At 42.2% G+C, this 24,478-nt stretch overlaps 1 protein-coding gene across 8 annotated transcripts in view; it reads left to right on the top strand.

Moving 5' to 3' along the window:
* Positions 1 to 7,264, top strand: part of LOC114597992 (neuroligin-1) — a 625,400-nt gene extending 618,136 nt beyond the window's left edge. For all 8 annotated transcript variants that reach the window (XM_077929763.1, XM_077929769.1, XM_077929765.1 and 5 more), the window contains 2 exons: positions 818 to 1,607; positions 4,426 to 7,264. In XM_077929763.1, coding sequence (XP_077785889.1) covers positions 818 to 1,607; positions 4,426 to 5,260 — 1,625 coding nt within the window. In that variant the 3' untranslated portion in view covers positions 5,261 to 7,264. The remainder of the gene's footprint in view (positions 1 to 817; positions 1,608 to 4,425) is intronic.
* The last annotated feature ends 17,214 nt before the right edge of the window (positions 7,265 to 24,478 follow it).

The raw sequence follows: 24,478 nt of genomic DNA, 5'->3' as shown, positions 1-24,478 counted from the left end.
ACCAGAAGTTCAGTTCAGGGGAACGCTTGCCTAAACAGTCTTCCAGAGCCAGAGGAATGCCAACACTGTTGGGACCTATCATAGTTCAGCAGGGAGGGCATTCCACAACACTGGGGTCACCAATGGAAAACCCCGTCTGTGTGTATCTCAGGATTGACATTTTATCATTTGTATACAGATCAGGGTGGACAGAAGGCAGGTCTGAATCTTCAGGCCATCTTGACTCCTGATTGCTTAACAATAGCAGCAATGAAACAACCCTCCTTCTACCCTAAATTTTAGTGCTGAAATGCAGAAAACTTGGAAGAACACAGAGCAGATTTTGTGTGTGAAAGGCCTGTGAGCTCCATTATGTTCTATTACTAGTGCCTGAGCTCAGAATTATTTAATTCTAAGTGTACTGTTTATTTATTTATTTATTTGCACCTGGCTGTAATTGGGGGATCTTGTGGTTATCGTAAAATGTAAAGTAGGCACTGCAAGTTTTAAGTCTGCTCATCTCACTTGTGTTCTCTCATTAGTCTACAACAATAATATATAGTTTTTGTTTGGACACAACTGCATTACATTGTTTAACTGCACATATACCAACCAATGAGTTCCTCCTCCACTTCCTTATCATTCTCATTCTCATCCTCATTTTTATTATTATTATTATTATTATTATTATTATTATTATTATTATTATTATTTCCTAATGATTATATTGCAAAAATGAGGTGTTTTCCTAACTTACCTCAAATATTTTAAGCATGTAACCACTTAGCTATTGCTTTCGGGTCTGTTTTCTTATCTTGTCTTCTACCTTCCCATACAGGACTTTTTCAAAGGGCAATAGCTCAAAGTGGAACAGCTCTTTCCAGCTGGGCAGTCAGTTTTCAACCTGCAAAATATGCCAGGATGCTGGCTACAAAGGTTGGCTGCAATGTGTCCGACACTGTAGAATTAGTAGAATGTCTACAGAAGAAGCCTTATAGAGAACTCGTCGACCAGGATATCCAACCAGCCCGATACCACATAGCCTTTGGTCCAGTCATTGATGGGGATGTGATACCAGATGACCCTCAGATACTGATGGAGCAAGGAGAGTTCCTCAACTACGACATAATGTTGGGCGTCAACCAAGGAGAAGGGTTGAAATTTGTCGAAAACATTGTCGACAGCGAAGACGGCATATCTGCAAGTGACTTTGACTTTGCTGTTTCAAACTTTGTCGATAACTTATACGGATACCCTGAAGGCAAAGATATACTGAGAGAAACAATTAAATTTATGTACACTGACTGGGCGGATAGACATAATCCTGAGACAAGAAGGAAAACACTGCTGGCTTTGTTTACCGATCATCAGTGGGTTGCACCAGCGGTTGCTACAGCTGATCTTCATTCAAATTTTGGATCACCCACATATTTTTATGCCTTCTACCATCATTGCCAAACAGACCAGGTACCTGCATGGGCAGACGCTGCTCATGGGGATGAGGTTCCTTATGTATTAGGAATCCCAATGATTGGTCCTACTGAACTGTTTCCTTGTAATTTTTCCAAAAATGATGTCATGCTGAGCGCAGTGGTGATGACATATTGGACAAACTTTGCAAAAACTGGGTAAGTAATTGATGAGCTTATAAGGCAGATCAAGATTTTGGTCAAATCAAGGCCTGTCCTTTCTCATGACACCCAGATCACAAAGAAGGGTTTCCACATTGGTAATTGTAGTTTCATGTGTTTTCAGCTCATAAGCTTACAACTTAAATAAGCAACATATTTAAAATGATCCAGAAAGGGCATAATCAAAGAATTTCCCTTAAAAGGATTTACCATTTTATCTCTTAACACTCACAGAAGATTACATTTCTCTACTAGTCTAGTGTATGTCTCTGGAATTGTGGGCAATGATATTTTCCCATGTCCCCATTGTTGTTGTTGTTTAGTCATTTAGTCGTGTCCGACTCTTCGTGACCCCCTGGACCAGAGCACGCCAGGCACTCCTGTCTTCCACTGCCTCCCGCAGTTTGGTCAAACTCATGCTGGTAGTTTCGAGAACATTGTCCAACCATCTCGTCCTCTGTTGTCCCCTTCTCCCTGTGCCCTCAATCTTTCCCAACATCAGGGTCTTTTCCAGGGAGTCTTCTCATGAGGTGGCCAAAGTATTGGAGCCTCAGCTTCAGGATCTTCCAGTGAGCATGTTCCCATTAGGGCTGGGGATATAAGCTGAGTTCCACTATAATTATCAGGAGTTGTCAACCACTTTCTTGATGCTACCTTGTTAGGCTTTTGATTTGGGATAGTCTGAAGACTAAATCTAAATAAATGAATCTGATCAGATCTGCATTGCAGGGGGTTGGAATAGATGACCCTCAGGGTCCCTTCCAATGCTACAATTCTAAGATTCTGTTCTCACTATATGGAAGGATTAAACTGACATCCCAACCAGCTGTTAATGATGCCTAACACTTAAACTCAAAAGACAACCAGGAGGAGAATGGGCTTTATTGGATGCCAGGGTGATATTACCCTATATGTGCAGCAGCAACCATGAGAGAATGACTCATGCCCTTGCTCAATTTTAACACTTTGAATATTTTAACTATTTTAGAAGCAACGTGCATGGAAACAATAATGTGCGTAATTATTATATTGAAGTGTAAGGGAGAAGACCAAAACCCGGGAAGCTGCCTTATACAGATTAACGCCGTTGGTCCCCACTTCACATTTCACCTCTGCTGCTATGAGCTCACTGGCAAAACGTCATTCTCCTTGAGGCTCATCCCACCATGAATAATATGAGGACAATGCTGCCCTATTTTATAGCATTGTTGTAATAATTGCAAAGGGGTGATGAATGTAAAGTGTCTTGAACTTTCAAAAATTGCCACATGAATGTTAATCATTTCTTCTAGTTCCAGTGTTCTGGTGGTGACTGCTCTTGCTTATGTAGCTAAAATGGCAACACCCAAGCATGAGAGAGGAGGTGAAAATAAGCTTGGGAATAACCTGAAGGGTGAACATTCAGTGGGTTTGGGGGCAGGATTTCTCAGTGAGGAGGGAGCCTGCTCAGTGGTCATGAAATGCTAACTGCTTGTTGAGAGGAGGGGACATAAAAGCAAGTGGGAACGAATATGGAGTGAAGTATTGGAGAGGACTTGGCTGGCTGGCTAGAGTAGTGAGCAGGAGTACTCCAAGATTTTGTTGCAGGTTCGACTTACTGTTATTATTCTTATGGGCAGCAAACGTAGCAGGAGTATTTGGTTCATTTAGCTGAGCCACTGTTACGACACGAATCCGTCATGCATTTAGCATCAAAGGCTGTGTGAAACTTTTATCTTCAGAAGACCAGTGAATACCACTCGCTGGAAGTCAATAGTGGGGAAAGTATATTGACTTCATGTCCTGCAAGTGGGCTTCATGGTGACACCTGGTAGGCAACTATCAGAAGAATGAAGTTCAGCTCTTGATCTGATCTATCTGGACTCCTCTTACATTATACATGCAGGAGTGTCTCCACCCCTACCATTCAGCCCAGACACTGAGCTCTAGCTCCAAGGGCCTTCTGGCTGTTCCCTTATTGTGAGAAGTGAGGTTTACAGGGAACCAGGCAGAAAGCCTTCTCAGGAGTGGCACTCACCCTGTGGAACACCCTCCTATCAGATGTCAAGGAGATAAGTAACTACACAACCTTTAAAAGACATCTGAAGGCAGCCCTGTATAGGGAAGTTTTTCATGTTTAATGTTTTATTATGTTTTTGTATATGCTGGAAGCCGCCTAGAGTGGCTGGGGCAAACCAGTCAGCTGAGTGGGGTACAAATAAATAAATAAAAAATATTATATTTTATCTGACCATGTAACAGATGGTATGGCATTACTAAGAGCTGAGCCCTCTCCCCAATGTTTTGCTGATCAAAAGCCAACTTCATAATATGTTTTATTTTAAAAACGCTGACACTACAGTGGTATCTTGGGTTACAGATGCTTCAGGTTACAGACACTTCAGGTTACGGACTCTGCAACCCAGAAATAGTACCTTGGGTTAAGAACTTTGCTTCAGGATTAAAACAGAAATCATGTTGCAGTGGCGCAGTGGCAGCGGGAGGCCCCATTAGCTAAAGTGGTACCTCAGGTTAAGAACAGTTTCAGGTTAAGAACAGACCTCCAGAACGAATTAAGTTCTCAACCCAAGGTACCACTGTATATGAAATATTTGTGGGGCGGGGGAAGAGAACATAAGGAGAGTCCTTCTAGATCTGGTCAAAGGCCTGCCTATGTCCACATCATGTTCTCACAGTCTCAGGCAGGATGCCCATGTGAAGCCTGCAACCAGGACCTCACTGTAATGATGTTCTCCCCACTTGTGATTGGTGTTTTTTCCACCAAAGCTGGAGCCATTTTCAGTAACATTGAACGTGTCCACTTTTTTCTCCCTAGGGATCCGAACCAGCCTGTCCCACAAGATACTAAGTTCATTCACACGAAACCCAACCGCTTTGAGGAAGTAGCATGGACCAGATACTCTCAGAAAGACCAGCTTTACCTTCACATTGGATTAAAGCCGCGAGTGAAAGAACATTACAGGGCCAACAAGGTGAACCTGTGGTTGGAACTGGTACCTCACCTGCACAATCTTAATGACATTTCACAGTATACCTCTACGACGACTAAAGTGCCATCAACTGATATTACTTTCAGACCAACCCGGAAAAATCTGGTACCCGTAACTTCAGCCTTTCCTACAGCCAAGCAAGATGATCCCAAACAACCGCCAAGCCTAATTTCAGGAGATCAAAGAGACTACTCCACGGAGTTGAGTGTAACTATTGCTGTTGGAGCATCTTTGCTGTTCCTGAACATTTTAGCCTTTGCAGCTCTATATTACAAAAAGGACAAGAGGAGGCACGACGTCCACCGGAGATGCAGCCCGCAGCGTACAACTACCAATGATCTTACACACGCACAAGAAGAGGAAATAATGTCCCTCCAGATGAAGCACACTGACTTGGGTCATGAATGTGAATCCATCCATCCACATGAGGTGGTTCTCAGGACCGCCTGCCCCCCAGACTACACACTAGCTATGAGGCGGTCACCTGATGATATTCCTTTAATGACCCCCAACACCATTACAATGATACCCAACACTATACCTGGGATTCAACCCTTACACACATTTAATACATTTACCGGTGGACAGAATAACACACTGCCCCATCCTCACCCACACCCGCACCCGCACCCCCATTCACATTCAACAACTAGGGTATAGCCAGACAAGGTGAAACAAACTTTTTTTGTGTGTGTGTGGATTACAGTGGGTTATAATTACAGAAGACTTCACTTGGCTTTCAACCTACAAGACTCTTACTATTTAAATATGGAGAAATATGATGTGAATATACATATCAAGAACTTTGGGGATTTTGGGGGGGCGGAAATGAACTGTACATATATACAAATGAACTTTTAACAAAAAGAGAAAAAAAAGAAATTATAACTTTTTTGCAATTGCTTGAAGCAGTTGTCCTGAATGATACTTTTTTCATTCACATTCGAGTATTAATTTTTTGAGGATTTAAGTTACATAATGGAATTAGGCATGTGCAACACAAAAGTGGGAAAGAAACTATGACTGAAATTAAAAAGTTCTATGAATATGCACAATGGGACACGTTAATGGAATGTCAGATAATTTTCACCAGTTTTTATTTGGAACTGTTTTCTTGTGTAGACCATATTTACATATTTGGATAAGTATACAAAGCACTAGTGCTGTTAAAAGGCCTTAGAAAGGGGCTTATATGCTGAGATCTGCCAGTTTAAAAAAAAAAAAAGGAAAAGGGAGAAAAAAGGAAATGAGCTTTTATAGTCTGGCAGGTTATCACATAAGTGCTGTCAGTATAAACATTGCGGGAATAAAGGAAACCGGATATTTTAGCACGATGTGCATGATAATTTATTATGCTTGGTGGCTGTGCTGCTGATTAAGCCGTAATTAAAAAATTCTTCTTGTCCCATTGGAGTTCTCAACAGAAGCTTCTTTCCTCAATTGGCGCAACCCAAAGGAGGTTTGTTTTCAAGGGGGGAAAAACCATAACCGACAACCCCGAAATTCCCAGTAGCTTCCCAGTAATGGAAGGCATTACAGAAGGTCTTAGAAGTGTTTGATGGTACGGTTGGTGCATAGCAGAGAACAAACCCGGATAGGAATCCCAAAAAAACATGAAAGGCAACTCTGTATGTTTCTAAATGCTCTCTTTTCTTTCCACCCAATTAATTTATAGCGATAACAATGTGACTAGGGCATCCTTTGATGAAGCACTTAACATGTTGTTGAAGGTTCATTACAACCTCTTGCGTTTATACCAGTAAAATAAAATTTTAAAAAAATAATCCAAAGATTTATTTGCAAGGAATATTTTGCAATGTGTAAAGATGCCCTCATCCCCTCCCTGCCCAAATCACAACTATTACAGCTGTCAGTAATTCTGTTGACTTTGTTATATTGCACTGAGGAAGTTCATTCCTAGGATTTCCGAGGTATTCCTTTTTTCCTCTGCATTTTCTCTTCAGCATTCCTGTAAGCTCACTCAAAATCAAAGGAGATCTCTCTGCAGAGTACAAATATTGATACAGAGGCTTTGGGAGGATTGAAGTCACCATCTGGAAAATGTTTTACTTCTGCATCTTACTTAATATTGTCCTGTTTTGAAAGGAATGGTCTAAAATGAGAGGAAGGTCTTTGTATCCCTTCCCCCCTGTTACTTTTGGATTTTAAAGAAATGGTATGTCACGGTCATTTAAAAACAAAAGAAAAAACAAAATGTTTGTATGTGTAATCAGATGTACATTTATATTTAAAAAAGAGGAAAAAAATTGAGATGGACTAAAGAGCACATCCCTGAGGAATACTTTCTCTCTTTTCCTGTATTATATTTCTATTAGAGTAAAGTTACGTGATTTTTTTTTATTTTGCATTTTTTCAAATTACTAGCAATTTTGATAGTTTGTAAGATAACGCGCAGAACTTTCTCTGACAAACTAACTGCAGTAACAGAAATGTTTCTTTTCAGTTACTCTTTTTCAAGATTGAAAGCTTATTACACACACAGCAAATTGTATACTACTTGATGGGGGGAAATAAAATCTTTGTACTTCTGGGCCATTCATGTTGGCCGCTGAGTGAAAAAATAAAGCTAATCTGGATAATGGATATTATAATTATTCCAATGCTAAGAGACCTGATATTTGCTCATTAAAGAGCTCAAATGTTTATTGCTGTTTTGTCATTTTTTTAATGAAGTAATGGTAACTGTCTCAGAATAAAGAGTTATTTCTTGAGATCAGTCTGGCTTTTGAAGACTTTGGTACGCCTTCTACAGCTAAAAGTAATATAATAAACAAATAACAACCATCACTTTGGGGTTGCGACTCCACCATTGAATTCCTTAGGAAAGTGTAAGTCACAAGCTGTAACCGATTACATTCTTGCCTGGAAGTAACTAAGCACCACTAAACACACTGGGACTTACTTCTGAGTAAACATGTATAAGACTGGGCTGTGTGTTTTCCAACCAACACTTGCAAGGCAGCAAAAAGTTGGTTGCTGGAAACAACAACTTCAGGTTGTATTTTTAAACACACATTTCAAATAATATTTGACAATTACAAGAAAAGGTTATACAGCAAATAAACGCTCAGAAATTCAGCTCTTAGCACATCAAATACGAGTTTAAATACGAAAGTGGAAAATAGACCCTTTTTTTAAATTTTCAAGTGCTTCCTTTAGTTCTCCTTTCCTTTCCTTTCCTTTTAAAAAGCACACAATACAGATAGATTAATGGCCCCGGTTATTAAAATTCCCTCGTAGAAGATGACACAGGGAAAGTCTTCAAAATTCAGGATGGTCTATGTGCAATTTCTGCCTGACGTGGTTGTGACTGTGACCTGCCAAATGTAAACCAATAAAAAGAATTGTTTGCCATCGGATAACTATTGTTTAATCAGAAGATTGTATTTTGCTATGTGAGTAATGGAAACAAACCCAGGGGGATGGGAGATGACCACAAGAAATATATAAATGAATTGTCATAAACCAAGATCACACATTGAAGAACAAAAAAACCCCAAAACCCATTGAATACCAGGTTGATGGTTTTTTTTTAACATTAAGAAGACAAAATAATTTTCTGTCCTAGATTCCTGGTGGTCATATATCTCACTTTAGCTCTCTCATCCTCATTCATATTCCCTCTCTCTCTGTTCTTGTTTATGTTTATTAGTTAAAAATAAATGATACCCAACACTATACACCCCCCCTTTACTTTGGGCAGCCAATGATTTTATTATAACTGTGAATTATGAAGGGACTAATGCAAATGTAAAGTTTATTTTTTACTTGCTCACAAAAGCACAGGATGAAGATCCTGGCCGTGATCCTGCGCAGTTGGAAATGGAACACATGTATATATGTGGCTGTACAAAATCACAGTCACGAGTGTTGCAACCCTTGACATTCCTCATTTTCAGCTCTGTGTTGGGGCATATCTAGCGTGTGCCCTGTCTCAAGCTCCCTGTAAATTCCTGTGCACATATGAAAGTCTTGGGTGTATGAGCGGTTGCATTTGTTTTCATGAAGGGGGAGCAGATTCCTTTGGAGATTTTCTTCCTCTGTTAAACCAAATGGGAAAACCATTGCAAGTGGAAGAGCTGCGTCAGGGCTGGGGAATCTGTGGCCCACCAGGTGTTCCTGTACTACAACGCCCATCATCCTTGAGCACTGGGCACAGGCTCCCCAGCCCTGAGCAGCCTATATGAGGCCCCAAGACTTGTAAGAAACTACTGGAAGATGATGCATGCCTTCATTAGGGCAGGGAAGGGGATACTGGCCCTCCAGATGTTGTTGGACTGCAACTCTCTTCATTCGTGGATCATGCTGGCTGAGGCTGGTGGGGGTTTGTTTACAACAACATCTGGTGGATCACAGGTTCTCCATCTCATATAGGAGAGGGATCAAGAAGCTCTTGGGCGACCATGGAGAGGACCATCCAGCTTGCAACTCTATAATTGCAGGGCAGCAGTTAGGATGAAAGTGGAGGGATGTCCCCACACATCATCCAGTTTTGAAAGGCCGTGATTGTGTTGCTCTGATTGAAGACATCTGGGATGTGTTGTCGTTGTTCATGAAATTTGTCAGTTGCTTTCTCTTGCCCACGGCAACCCAGAGCAACTTACAAAAAACCAAACAAACAGACAGTGAACCCCGCATAGATACATGAAAACCAAGAGGAAAGAGAAATATATCAAAAACATCCCAGCCACTACTAAAAGGCCACAGGTAGCTAAAGACCAAAGGCCTCGTTATAGAGGAAAGTTTTTGCCTAGTGTCTAAAGATATGCAGGCCCCCAGGCAAGCCTCTCTGGGGAAAGCATTCCACAAACAGGGAGCCACAGAGTTAAAAATGGCAATAAATTTTGGAGCTCTTTCCTGAAGTTTATTCCCACTGGAAGGTATAAATGTTTTTTTTTGGGGGGGGGGTCTTCCTCCACATCTTTCAAAATAGACCTGGGGGGGGGGTGAGTGAGATATTTTATTTGTTACATCTTTCTATCAATAAGTTATCCAATATAATCAAAGAGGAATCAACGTTCGGAATTCATGCGAAGCGACTGCTTGTTTTTACTGCCTTTGCATATTTGTCAATATATGTGTAAGTACAATGAAGTATTATTTATTATCCTTTATTTTAGAAACGTATCTTGGACAAGAATCTTGGAATCATTGGAATCGTTTCCTGCCAAATCGTTTTCTATAGTATCTTGAAAGTATGGTTGTTGTTGTTGTTTAGTCGTTTAGTCGTGTCCAACTCTTCATGACCCCATGGACCAGAGCACGCCAGGCACTCCTGTCTTCCACTGCCTCCCGCAGTTTGGTCAAACTCATGCTGGTAACCTCAAAAACACTATCCAACCATCTCGTCCTCTGTCGCCCCCTTCTCCTTGTGCCCTCCATCTTTCCCAGCATCAGTGTCTTCTCCAGGGAGTCTTCTCTTCTCATGAGGTGGCCAAAGTACTGGAGCCTCAGCTTCACGATCTGTCCTTCCAGTGAGCACTCAGGTCTGATTTCCTTAAGAATGGATGCATTTGATCTTCTTGCCATCCATGGGACTCTCAAGAGTCTTCTCCAGCACCATAATTCAAAAGCATCAATTCTTCGGCGATCAGCCTTCTTGATGGTCCAGCTCTCACTTCCATACATCACTACTGGGAAGACCATGGCTTTAACTATACGGACCTGTATACGGAACTATACGGAGCAGTGTATCTGAAGAAGTGTGCATGCACACGAAAGCTCATACCAAGAACTAACTTAGTTGGTCTTTAAGGTGCTACTGGAAGGAATTTTTTTTGTTTTGTATACGGACCTTTGTTGGCAAGGTGACATCTCTACTTCTCAAGATGCTGTCTAGGCCTGTCATTGCCCTTCTCCCAAGAAGCAGGCGTCTTTTAATTTCGTGGCTGCTGTCACCATCTGCAGTGATCATGGAGCCCAAGAAAGTAAAATCTCTCACTGCCTCCATTTCTTCCCCTTCTATTTGCCAGGAGGTGATGGGACCAGTGGCCATGATCTTCGTTTTTTTGATATTGAGCTTCAGACCATATTTTGCGCTCTCCTCTTTCACCCTCATTAAAAGGTTCTTTAATTCCTCCTCACTTTCTGCCATCAAGGTTGTGTCATCTGCATATCTGAGGTTGTTGATATTTCTTCCGGCAATCTTAATTCCAGCTTGGGATTCATCCAGCCCAGCCTTTCACATGATGTATTCTGCATATAAATTAAATAAGCAGGGAGACAATATACAGCCTTGTCGTACTCCTTTCCCAATTTTGAACCAATCAGTTGTTCCATATCCAGTTCTAACTGTAGCTTCTTGTCCCACATAGAGATTTCTCAGGAGACAGATGAGGTGATCAGGCACTCCCATTTCTTTAAGAACTTGCCATAGTTTGCTGTGGTCGACACAGTCAAAGGCTTTTGCATAGTCAATGAAGCAGAAGTAGATGTCTTTCTGGAACTCTCTAGCTTTCTCCATAATCCAGCGCATGTTTGCAATTTGGTCTCTGGTTCCTCTGCCTCTTCTAAATTCAGCTTGCACTTCTGGGAGTTCTCGATCCACATACTGCTTGAGCCTTCTTTGTAGAATTTTAAGCATAACCTTGCTAGCGTGTGAAATGAGTGCAATTGTGCGGTAGTTGGAGCATTCTTTGGCACTGCCCTTCTTTGGGATTGGGATGTAGACTGATCTTCTCCAATCTTCTGGCCACTGCTGAGTTTTCCAAATTTGCTGGCATATTGAGTGTAGCACCTTAACAGCATCATCTTTTAAAATTTTAAATAGTTCAGCTGGAATACCATCACTTCCACTGGCCTTGTTATTTGCAGTGCTTTCTAAGGCCCATTTGACTTCACTTTCCAGGATGTCTGGCTCAAGGTCAGCAACCACACTACCTGGGGTGTACGAGGCATCCATTTCTTTCTGGTATAGTTCCTCTGTGTATTCTTGCCACCTCTTCTTGATGTCTTCTGCTTCTGTTAGGTCCTTACCACTTTTGTCTTTTATTATGGTAATCTTTGTACGAAATGTTCCTTTCATATCTCCAATTTTCTTGAACAGATCTCTGGTTCTTCCCATTCTGTTGTTTTCCTCTATTTGTTTGCATTGCTCATTTAAGAAGGCCTTCTTGTCTCTCCTTGCTGTTCTTTGGAAATCTGCATTCAATTTCCTGTATCTTTCACTATCTCCCTCACATTTTGCTTGCCTTCTCTCCTCCGCTATTTGTAAGGCCTCGTTGGACAGCCACTTTGCTTTCTTGCATTTCCTTTTCATTGGGATGGTTTTCGTTGCTGCCTCCTGTACAATGTTACGAGCCTCCATCCATAGTTCTTCAGGCACTCTGTCCACCAAATCTAAATCCTTAAACCTGTTCGTCACTTCCACTGTGTATTCATAAGGGATTTGACTTAGATTGTATCTTACCGGCCCAGTGGTTTTTCCTACTTTCTTCAGTTTAAGCTTGAATTTTGCTATAAGAAGCTGATGATCTGAGCCACAGTCAGCTCCAGGTCTTGTTTTTGCTGACTGTATAGAGCTTCTCCATCTTTGGCTGCAGAGAATATAATCAATCTGATTTCGATGCTGCCCATCTGGTGATGTCCATGTGTAGAGTCGTCTCTTGTGTTGTTGGAAAAGCGTGTTTGTGATGACCAGCTTGTTCTCTTGACAGAACTCTATTAGCCTTTGCCCTGCTTCGTTTTGATCTCCAAGGCCAAACTTGCCAGTTGTTCCTTTTATCTCTTGATTCCCTACTTTAGCATTCCAGTCCCCTATAATGAGAAGAACATCCTTCTTTGGTGTCACTTCTATAAGGTGTTGTAAGTCTTCATAGAACTGGTCAATTTCAGTTTCTTCAGCACCAGTAGTTGGGGCATAAACTAGGATTACTGTGATGTTAAAAGGTCTGCCTTGGATTCGTATCGAGATCATTCTATCATTTTTGAGATTGCATCCCAGTATAGCTTTCGCCACTCTTTTGTTGACTATGAGGGCCACTCCATTTCTTTTACGGGTTTCTTGCCCACAGTAGTAGATGTGATGGTCATCCAAACTGAATTCGCCCATTCCCGTCCATTTTAGTTCACTGATGCCCAGGATGTCAATATTTATTCTTGCCATCTCATTTTTGACCACCTCCAACTTACCCAGGTTCATGGTTCTTACATTCCAGGTTCCTATGCAATATTTTTCTTTACAGCATTGGACTTTCCTTTCGCTTCCAGGCATATCCGCAACTGAGCGTCCTTTCGGCTTTGGCCCAGCCGCTTCATCAGCTCTGGATCTACTTGTACTTGCCCTCCGCTCTTCCCCAGTAGCATGTTGGACGCCTTCCGACCTGAGGGGCTCATCTTCCAGCGTCATAACTTTTATATGCCTGTTGTCTTTGTCCATGGAGTTTTCTTGGCAAGGATACTGGAGTGGCTTGCCGGTTCCTCCTCCAGGTGGATCACGTTTGGTCAAAACTCTCCACTATGACCTGTTCATCTTGTGTGCCCTGCTCGGCATAGTTCATAGCTTCTCTGAGTTCTTCAAGCCCCTTCGCCACGGCAAGGCAGTGATCCATGAAGGGGTCTTGAAAGTATTACCCATGCACAAAATAAACTACCTTGGCATTTGGTTAGCAAATAGAACCTTTGCTGCCCAATGTTCCTCCCTTGTCCCCCGCTAGCCCTTGGATAAGAGGTTCTGCAGGTTTTCTGCATTATTTCACATTAAAGCATGGAATAGCTCCCTCTTTCTCTCATGCAGATTGTTTTATCATTGTGACAGAGTTGTATGTACAGGCTAGCACCTGTGATGTTACCACCAGGCACAGAGAAGGATTGTTGTTTCCCCAAAGGTTCAGGATGAAGATGTACATGTGCACACATGTTTATGTACCTTTGAACTTACTTTTTTAAGTGAGGCAGTCCATCTCTTTCTCAAGGGGAGAACAAGGCTGCGGGCCACCTGTGGCACTGATCCATTGTGCTCCAGCAGTCCCCACCGACTGAGGATGCTCACTGCATTTTGGTATCTGTCTCTTTTTTGCTGTAGAGGAGAGCAGAGGAGCACTTAAAAAAAACCAAACCACAACATTTTGTTAGCATGTGCACCTATATATCAGAGACTGCACTAGTTCCTTTTTTCACAGTTGCATCTTACAGCTACCTATCTAATTAGTAAATATTGCTGAATGGTTTGGAGTCACTTATATTCTATGTAACTAGACTAGACCTATTTTAGGATTAAACTTCCTTAAGGTTTTTTCCCCCAGGTTAAAACTCCACATGTATGGCCTTTGGCCAATGGAAGTGAGAGACAAGTAGTGGGACAGAAAGAGAGAGGGAGAGAGAGAGAGAGAGAGAGAGAGAGAGAGAGAGAGAGAGAGAGAGGCAGACGGACAGAGATGACCCACCCACTTTTTTCTCTGGGTTCACCAAACTCTGCCCACTGCTGGTATGTCAGCCTGACAGATAACCATTAAGTGAATGTGACCCTCAACAGGAAAAATAATGTTCTTTCTTCAGCCCTAGGTGATCTATCATGAGATACATGCATGCATTAAAGAGGTGATAGTGAGCTACAACAGTTTCATAAGTCAGTGCAGGATAGATTATTGCAAACTCAACAGCTATAGTGGGGAGCAGATGGAGAAGACTTGTCATCACAGTAGGGCATGCACAGGCTGTGATCTTCAGTAAAGTAATAGGCAATGTGAATATCATGATAGATAGATAGATAGATAGATAGATGATAGATAGATTAGATAGAGATAGATAGATAGATAGATAGATAGATAGATAGATAGAGATAGGTGATAGATAGATGATAGAGATAGAGAGTCAATAGATAGATATAGATAGAGAGTCTTCACTCCTAATACTGGAACCCAAAGCTGATTGTCAGGAGAGTCAGGCCAAGCCCTTCTTCACAGAGTGCATGATTGGACTATGAAATTTCCTACCATGAGATGTGATGATGGCCACCATATAAAATGGCAATGAAAGATGATTAGACAAATCAATGGAAGAGAAGGCTGTTGTGTCGTGTGAACTATGTGTTGCCTCCACAGCCAGAGATGCCAGTTGCTGGGGAACAATGTTCTACATAGGCAGCTGGTTGCCCATGGTGGGAAACAGGATGCCAGACTACGCAAGCGTATGGTCTGATCCAGTGGGACTTTTCTTATGTTAAGCAGAAGTAGTGCTTAAGCAGGGGTCCACACCTCAAGGTCTGGATGTGATGAGTCACTGAGCAACTCTTGCCATCTGGTCCCTTACAAACAAGCAGGTAGCAAGAAGTGCTGGAAGAAAGGAGGGTTAAGGGTGCATTGAAGAAGGTGGGTCCCACTGGCTTCAAAACCTGGGACTGAGATGTAAGCAAGGGTGCCGTTATCTTAATCTGTGAAAGTTTGTTAGATAGGCAAACCGGTATTCAGCTTCCTGGCATTCAGGGCTTTTTTTCCCAGCCGGAACTCACGGAATTCAGTTCTGACACCTCTCAGGTGGGCACCATTGACATTAGAAGAGAACAAGGGGAGGCGTTCATAGTGAGTTCTGGCACCTCTTTTTCTAGAAAAATAGCACTGCTGGCATTTTTCATTTGAATCACACCACCTGTGAACCTGGTTTCACGCGGCAGATGAGGGATGTTGCTTTGCTGGGGGGAGGGAGGAACCCACACAATATGCCTGGCATTCACCCCCAAACTTGGACGTGATTGCAAAACTGCCCTGCTATGTTCAAGAGAAAAGCACATATACACCCACACACGACTTATTTTTAGCTGATCACCTGGCTAAACGTTTAAGCTGGTTTTAAATAAAGAAGCCACTTGATTGCCTACTGAGAGATCGGCTGCTCTCAGAACAGCTTCAAGTCTGTGCATGCCTCTTAAGAACACAGTTTCCAGATGAGTCAGGCCAACAGCTCACCCAGTCTATCATCCTGCTTCTTTCAATGGGCAACCAGATCTCTTCAAAGGCCAGATCTCTCTAGGAAGTCCACAAGACGTACATGAAGTCAAGAGACCTTCCATGCTGCTGTTCCCCCTGCCAACCTGATAGTCAGTGATACATTGTCCATTTTGCTGTATAGCAGGGACTGAGAGCCTGTCACCCTCCAATGTTATTGGGCTCCAACTCCCATCATCCTTGGCCATTGGACTTTCTGGCTGGGGTTGACAGGAGCTAGAGTTCAACAATATCTGAAGTGCCACTGGCTCCCCATTTCTGCTGAGTTGTATTTGGCCTTGGAGCCAAAATAAAGGCATGCAGTGTTTTCTTGGAGATCTTGGTTAGTGTTAGAGTTACCAGCTCATTTTGCAAAAGAAGAAGAAGGTATAATTGGAGCACATGCGGAGGGTTCTGCTCTTGTAAACCTTGCAGTAAATTGTATAGCGCAATTTCTTTTGGGTATGGGAGGCTCTTGTAAGCAACCGTTGCGCATAAATGTTGAATACATTCCTTAAATGTATTCAGAAATGGAACCACCGCAACTAGAACTGCAGGTGGCTTTTCTCATTGAGCATTGTTACATTATTCAGCATTCAATAAGTGGGTGTTTGCCACCTCATGGGTTAAATATATCCCTGAAATTAAAGTACAACAGCTGTAATTAGATCACAACAAGACATTCTTAATGTTCTGCTTGTCATTTTACCAGATATGTTCTGAAAAGGCCTCAAAGAAGAGGGTTGTGGGTTTTTTTAGTAAGCTGTCAAACGTGACGTCAGTTTACTCTTTGATGTTTTGCAAATTGTTTTCCCCTGTGATATTGGTTCATTGTATTAGTCCCTTCCACTTCTCTAATAATGAATTGTTATAGACAGCTGCTATATAATGTAAGCAAACATTAGATAATTTGATGATCATTGTCTGGGGAAGGGGGAATACGCCAAAATAAATTTTTAAAGAATGGACATTCCTCAGATGAGTGTTTTGTGGGGTTTATTTTGTTTTTGATTTCATTCTGTGAAGTAAATTGTCAAGATTTCTGCTGCAGCTGTGGATGAGAATTACATTCCTCCTTTCACTCAAAATGAAAATGTATCATTTAGCCCTTTTTCTGAGGTCTCCAAAGAAAAGTTCCTTCTTTGAAACACGCATCGTTGAAACAGATTTATTTTCTGATTGGATTTAATTCTGGTACGACGCTGTTCTTGAACGGAGGCCAACCATCGGCTACGTTTGATAAATTGTTCAGTTGAAGTATCAAGAAGAATCAATGGATAAACCACAAGCGGTGCACGACAAGCCTTTTGTCTTGGGTTTCATTAATGCTATTGTGTAATTGATTTCTTATTTGCAGATTTGAGAGAGAGAAATCGTTTGAGAGATGTGGTAAGAATGGAATGGCATATGCAAAGCTAAGCATGGACAGAAGCTGTTGCATGAAAAAGCCTTGGATTGGCAGTAGATGCCTTATTTCTATATTATAGGAGGATGATGATGATGATGATGATGATGATGATGATGATTTATTAGTCACATTTTTGTACCAAGGTGTCTCAAAGGGCCTTACAAAACAACAAAAATGGACATAGCAAAGATTTTAAAATCATATAAAAGGTAAATAAACAGAAACTAAGGGAGTTACAGATAGGTAGCCATGTTGGTCTGCCATAGTCAAAACAAAAAAAATTCCTTCCAGTAGCACCTTAAAGACCAACTAAGTTAGTTCTTGGTATGAGCTTTCGTGTGTATCTGAAGAAGTGTGCATGCACACGAAAGCTCATACCAAGAACTAACTTAGTTGGTCTTTAAGGTGCTACTGGAAGGAATTTTTTTTCTAGAAACTAAGGGAGCTATCATAAAAATGAGAAGCCACTGTCAAATATGGGAAGTCAGTTTAAAAATACACCAGATCAAAACTCCATTCAGGAGCAGGGCTACTGCTGCCTGAGCCAGCCAAAGTCTGGCAGAGGGAAAACAAGTCTTTGAAATAAAGCTTGAATTACACCACCCTTTTTCGCTGGCTTGACAGGTCATGTGATGGAGCTGAATGGACTTAAGATCCGACCTTAGTCCCCACTCCCACCCCCACCCCAGTCCTGCCTCCCCCAAGCCCTGCAAAATTATTTATGTATTTATTAATTAGGGACGCGGGTGGCGCTGTGGGTAAAAGCCTCAGCGCCTAGGGCTTGCCGATCAAAAGGTCGGCGGTTCGAATCCCCACGGCGGGGTGCGCTCCCGTTGTTCGGTCCCAGCGCCTGCCAACCTAGCAGTTTGAAAGCACCCCCGGGTGCAAGTAGATAAATAGGGACCGCTTTCTAGCGGGAAGGTAAACGGCGTTTCCGTGTGCGGCTCTGGCTCGCCAGAGCAGCGATGTCACGCTGGCCACGTGACCCGGAAGTGTCTCCGGACAGCGCTGGCCCCTGGCCTCTTGAGTGAGATGGGCGCACAACCCTAGAGTCTGTCAAGACTGGTCCGTACGGGCAGGGGTACCTTTACCTTTATTTATTAATTATATACCACCCTTTATCCAAAGATCCCAGGGCAGTGTAGAACATTAAGAACATAATTTGCACAGCATAAAAATAAAAACATTTTGTTGTTGTTGTTTAGTCGTTTAGTCGTGTCTGACTCTTCGTGACCCCATGGACCAGAGCATGCCAGGCACTCGTGTCCTCCACTGCCTCCCGCAGTTTGGTCAAACTCATGCTGGTAGCTTCGAGAACACTGTCCAACCATCTCGTCCTCTGTCGTCCCCTTCTCCTTGTGCCCTCCATCTTTCCCAACATCAGGGTCTTTTCCAGGGAGTCTTCTCTTCTCATGAGGTGGCCAAAGTATTGGAGCCTCAACTTCATGATCTGTCCTTCCAGTGAGCACTCAGGGCTGATTTCCTTAAGAATGGATACGTTTGATCTTCTTGCAGTCCATGGGACTCTCAAGAGTCTCAATAAAAACATAATACAGCATACTAATAAAAAAAATCATAATAATAACCCCCCCTCACACACATTTAACAGGCCATAGATTATTTAATGGCTGAAGGCCTGGGTAAAGAGGAAGGTTTTTGCCTGGTGCCTAAAGACATATAATGATGGCACCAGGTGAGCCTCCCTGGGGAGAACATTTCACAAATGGAACCACTAGAGAAAAGGTCCATTCTTGTATTGTCATCCTCCAAACTTCTCAGGGAGTAGGGATGTAGAGAAGGGTCTCTGATGAGAAGCAAAAGGGACAAAATGCCCCTTTTGATTTGAGATTCAGCTTCAGCCAGCTGCATCCTGGCTGAGGTGGGATGAGGGAGTTATGCCAACATTGTCCAGCTCAGGCGGGAACCTCCTGGCTCAGCTGGAGAGCCACTGGATCCTAATTTCCTTCATGCCGGTTGATCTAGCCTTAGGATTGTGCCCTTCCAAAACTCTTCCAAAATACATTCAAAGGGACCAGGTCCTACCTACCCTCAATTATAGGATATGCACAAGAAGGCCACTGACATAATTTAATACCCTCACAATTCAAAACGTAAGCCCTGAGGAAATGAAAATGTTTTTACCTTGTACCTTAAAACAGACAACAATTGCACCAGGCAATGTTCCCTGGGGAAGGCTTCTCTCAAATGGGGATCTTAGCTGATGAACAAAGTGTCTGGTCGGTTCAGAGAGAGGCCCAGTCCTTAAGGTCCTGAGGTTTTATAGGTCAAAGCCAGCACTTTGAAGTACACCTGGAAGCTAACTTGTAGCTAGCAAAGTTAAGCCAGGATTGGTGTTGCACGCAGAATCATCTTTCCCTGGTCAGCGGTCTGTTTGCTTAGTCCTGCACCAGCAGCAGTTTCTGAACTGTCATCAGGGAAACCCAAATGTAATGCTTTGCAGCAATCTAACCAGAATGTGGACAAGAGAAATTAGACAATCTCTGTCCAGATGTGAAATTCAAGATCTTTTGAAACATTTCTGAGCAGTCAGGGCAATTTATCAGAAGATTTCCCCATCAAATTTAAGCAACGTTTAATAGTTAAATTAAAAATTAACTTTTTTAAAAAACAACAACAAACATGCATTTTACAAAGTGGAATTTGATGGCCACTTTTTACCTCAGACCCCTAGTGCTGAATCTTGGAACAAAGATTTGATCTCAAAATCTGAAATTCAAATGTTTTGATGGGATAAATGAATGGGTGAAGTTGACATAAAATGTACTAAAATCAATGGCAAGTCATCTATCAGAAACTGTCAAATACCGTCAGCTATTATATACCATCTGTCTGCTATGATATTGACCGTTGCATTTTAGACACTGTCAGAAATACTGACCTCTATTTCCAGATACTGTGAAATGTTGATTGATTCTGCATAACCTTTGTATGTTAAAGGGTACCGCTGGATATTAAATATCCCCCATGTATTTGCTGAATGCTCTTGTGCAGGCCGGAAATATTGGAAGAATAGCCAATGTTTAAATTTAGAGAGGATAATTCTGAGTTGCACTTTTTGAGCAAGTTTGACTCGGCTGTTTAAATTTTGTGCAGAGATGATGCAGTCAGCAGAATGTAGTCAGTGGGAAATGGATTTAAAAATATCTCAAACCTGTGGCCTTCCAGATGTTATTGGGTGCCCTAGTTGGGCTGTGCATAGCATTCCCGCAGTGGTGTCCAAACTTTTTTCAAAGAGGGCCAGTTTTGATGAAGTGAAATCAAGTGAAGCGAGGGCCAACCAAACTTGTTGACCTTTTTTAGGACTGAAGTTGTTGAGCTTCTTTTAGGATTTGAAGTTGTTGTGGGTTTTTTCAGGATTTTACCCCAGGAAATAAACTGCCACAGGGGCCAGATTAAACCAACTGGTGGGCCAGATTAGGCCCCTGAAACGGACTTTGGACATACAGTGGTGCCTCGCAAGACGAAAATAATCCGTTCCGCGAGTCTCTTCGTCTAGCAGTTTTTTTGTCTTGCGAAGCAACCCTATTAGCGGCTTAGCGCTATTAGCGGCTTAGAAAAGGGGGGGGGGGAGAGCGAAAAAAAATCGCAAGACTCGCAAGACGTTTTCGTCTTGTGAAGCAAGCCCATAGGGAAAATCATCTTGCGAAGCAACTCAAAAACGGAAAACCCTTTCGTCTAGCGGGTTTTTCGTCTTGCGAGGCATTCGTCTTGCGGGGCACCACTGTACTTGCTGGGGTAATGAACATAGCTGTCAACATTTTCCTTTTTTAAAAGGAAATTCCCTCCTTATTCCTAATAGGATTCCTCGCAAGAAAAGGGAAAAGTTGACAGCTATGGTCATGAACACTGGCTAGGACAGAAGGTCTGGGGGTTAAGCAAATCACTCTATTATCCACATCATCAACTCAAACAAAAGAAGCCCGAATGAGCTGTTAAAGCTAACCATCAAAGTGGCCTGGATGAATCCCATAATATTTGCAACAGCACAGCAGAGTGGGTCTTTCTCTGAGTGCAGCCTTGCCCTCAAAAACCACAACCCCCTAATTGAAGACTTCAGGGACCTTCAAAGCTTATAGCGATCATTTTCTTCATAGTGACTGGGTAGTTAGTTTCTATTATAACATTTCAGAGTCTATTTTCTCTCATCAAGGTTGCTTCAGGCAACACACAGGTGGTAGGTACTCCTTTTCCCTGCTCCCGTTGGAACAGTTTAGCTTCTTTTCAAGTCCATAACAGCTCATTCCCAAAGTGTTGTTCATCTCAAGTTACATGCTCTGGATGTCATACTAGAACACAGTAGTGGCTGGAATTGAATTTCAGGCGGGTCCCCTTCCTCAAGCAGCTGTGACTGTTGGAGCCCAATGGGCCCCTGTCTAATCTTTATATTTCGCCCATTTCAGACCGCCATTTTAATTCCCACAATGCCCTGGAGTAACACTACATTGGTGCCACTGTGAACAACTAAAATAGCCGCTGCTTGGCACCAGTCAGGGTGTGTGACATCATCCCATTGCTGTGAGATTGCAATATGCAGAGAGAAATACGAAGTGTACAGTTGGCCCTGCACTCAGGAATATATTTGTTTTTAAAAAATGTTGATATATGCTATTCATTTGAAATATAATTGCAGATTACAACAAGCATACATAAAACTGTATAATAAAACAGATAGATAGATGATAGATATAGATAGATGATAGATGATAGATGATAGATAGATAGATTGATAGATGATAGATGATAGATAGATAGATAGATAGATAGATAGATAGATAGATGATAGATAGATAGATGATAGAGAGATAGATGATAGATGATAGATAGATTGATGATAGATAGATAGATAGATAGATAGATAGATAGATGATAGATAGATAGATAGATAGATAGATAGATAGATGATAGATAGATATATAGATAGATAGATGGATGGATAGATGATAGATAGATAGATGATAGATAGATAGATGATAGATGATAGATGATAGATAGATAGATAGATGATAGATAGATAGATAGATAGATAGATAGATAGATAGATATAGATAGATAGATAGATAGATAGATAGATAGATAGATGATAGATAGATAGATAGATAGATGATAGATAGATAGATAGATAGATAGATAGAGAATCAGGAATCAGCTAACTCTTATGTAAATATATATTTGTAATTGCCTGCATAAGCTTGGTGGGGGGACGTGGGTGGCACTGTGGTCTAAACGACTGAGCCTAGGGCTTGCCGAATGGAAGGTCGGCGGTTCGAATCCCCACAACAGTGTGAGCTCCCGTTGCTCAGTCCCAGCTCCTGCCAACTTAGCAGTTCGAAAGCACGTCAAAGTGCAAGTAGATAAATAGGTAACGATCCTGAGGAAAGGTAAACAGCCTTTCCATGCACTGCTCTGGTTTTGCCAGAAGCGGCTTAGTCATCCTGGCCACATGACCCAGAAAAACTGTCTGCGGACAAATGCCAGCTCCCTCAGCCAGTAAAGCAAGATGAGTGCCACAACCCCAGAGTCGTTCACAACTGGACTTAACTGTCAGAGGTCCTTTACCTTTACCTTTTAAGCTTGGTGGGATAGAAAAGTTTCCAGCAGGCATTAAAAAACATGGAAGCAGAAGGTTCCTGCTAAATCTCTGTCAGCAAAGTAGTCCACAAGACTGGGCCAATGACCAGGGAGGCATTCTAGTGTGTGGCATTGCTACTCATCTTCCCTGACCCTTTAACAGAACACCCCAGGTCCCAGCATATTTGGCAAGATCTGGAAAGATGTTTGTGGGAGGAGAGGGGCTATTTTGTTATTGTTGTTTTTTTAAAAAAAAATAACGCATTTTTTTTATCTTGCATTTTTGTTGTTGTGAACTGTCCTGAGACCTACAGGTCATGGGTGGTATACAAATTTAATTAATTAATTAATTAATTTTAATAAATAAATAAATGAAAGAACCAGGGCGTTCCTATACCCTACATTTGCCCTTGGGATGGGGGTGGGGAGAGAAGCCAAGCTGCAACATTTTGAGAAGCACCCTGGCTCCCGCAAAGTTTTGTGAAAACGAGGGCATTCCTGAGAGCTGTGTTCCCATTCAGCTCCCCCCCCCCCGGGGGGGCAGTAGCTAGGCAGTAACGCTTTGAGTAGCATCCTGGCTCCTGCCAAGTTCAGCGACAGCCAGTGGCAGAAGTGGGTGATGGCAGGGAGTGGGGCAGGAGGTGGTAATTCCCGTTTCTCCTCAGGTGGCAAAACGGAATGGGATGCCCCTGCCCATGAAATGAAAGGCGTGGTTCCCCCATATGACACGAACAGATGCAACTCTAATAAAGTTGACAGAATTGGAGTCACTTCTACCAGGTTGCCCTCCTAGGTCTTTCCAGGAAGTTATTATGCATGCCATCTAAGCAGCGCAAGTGCCAATATTTGTTCCCTGATGCATGCAAATATCTCTGGCTGGTGTTTAAAAAGAGAGACTTGAACCAATCAATTTGCCCCAAGGAATTTGTAAATGCTTATGATGCAGTTTGTTTCATGTAAATTACTCTGAATGGAGAGACAGAACAAAATACAAAGACCCGGAACCTGGGAAACTACAGGAGAGAGAGAGACTCATAAAAAACAATCTGTTGTCTTACCAGGAAAATCTAGTCTTGTCCCAGGTTATTGAAAATAGTCCAAGGCAATAGGAGTCTGATTGAAATAAGAGCAGAAGTGATCGCCGAAGAATTGATGCTTTTGAATTATGGTGCTGGAGGAGACTCTTGAGAGTCCCATGGACTGCAAGAAGATCAAACCTATCCATTCTTAAGGAAATCAGCCCTGAGTGCTCACAGGAAGGACAGATCGTGAAGCTGAGGCTCCAGTACTTTGGCCACCTCATGAGAATAGAAGACTCCCTGGGAAAGACCCTGATGTTGGGAAAGATGGAGGGCACAAGGAGAAGGGGGCGACAGAGGATGAGATGGTTGGATAGTGTTTTCGAGGTTACCAGCATGAGTTTGACCAAACTGCGGGAGGTAGTGGAGGACAGAGGTGCCTGGCGTGCTCTGGGCCATGGGGTCACGAAGATTCGGACACGACTAAATGACTAAACAACAACAACAATGGTCCCCCCCCAGGGGGGGGATAGGTTAGGCTGAGGGAAGGCAACTCAGTTCCTGCGGCTGGACTACGTCAGCCATTGACCTGATTGAGAAAGGTCTGCTCATGTTCATATGTCCTCACTTTGATATGTGCTCCTACTAGACTATATACAAAATTGAAGCCAGTCAGATCTCTATAGCTTCCTTTCCCTGCTTACATTACAGAACTGCCTGTAATTCCCAATGGAGATATCTAAACTCTTTCTCTCTCAAATTCCACAAGGTTAATGAATGCCCATGCATTAAATTTCCAAGTAATATATGGGCTACACAATGTATCATGATTCTTGGTATTTCATTTGTTATCTGTGCTTTTGCTTGTTTGTTTGTTTTTACAAATAATAATAATAATAATAATAATAATAATAATAATAAT

This window comes from Podarcis muralis, chromosome 6 (genome assembly GCF_964188315.1).
Source record: "Podarcis muralis chromosome 6, rPodMur119.hap1.1, whole genome shotgun sequence".
NCBI lineage: Eukaryota > Metazoa > Chordata > Lepidosauria > Squamata > Lacertidae > Podarcis > Podarcis muralis.
Note: the sequence above shows the minus strand (reverse complement) of the source record. Positions and strands in the feature narration are given on the sequence as shown.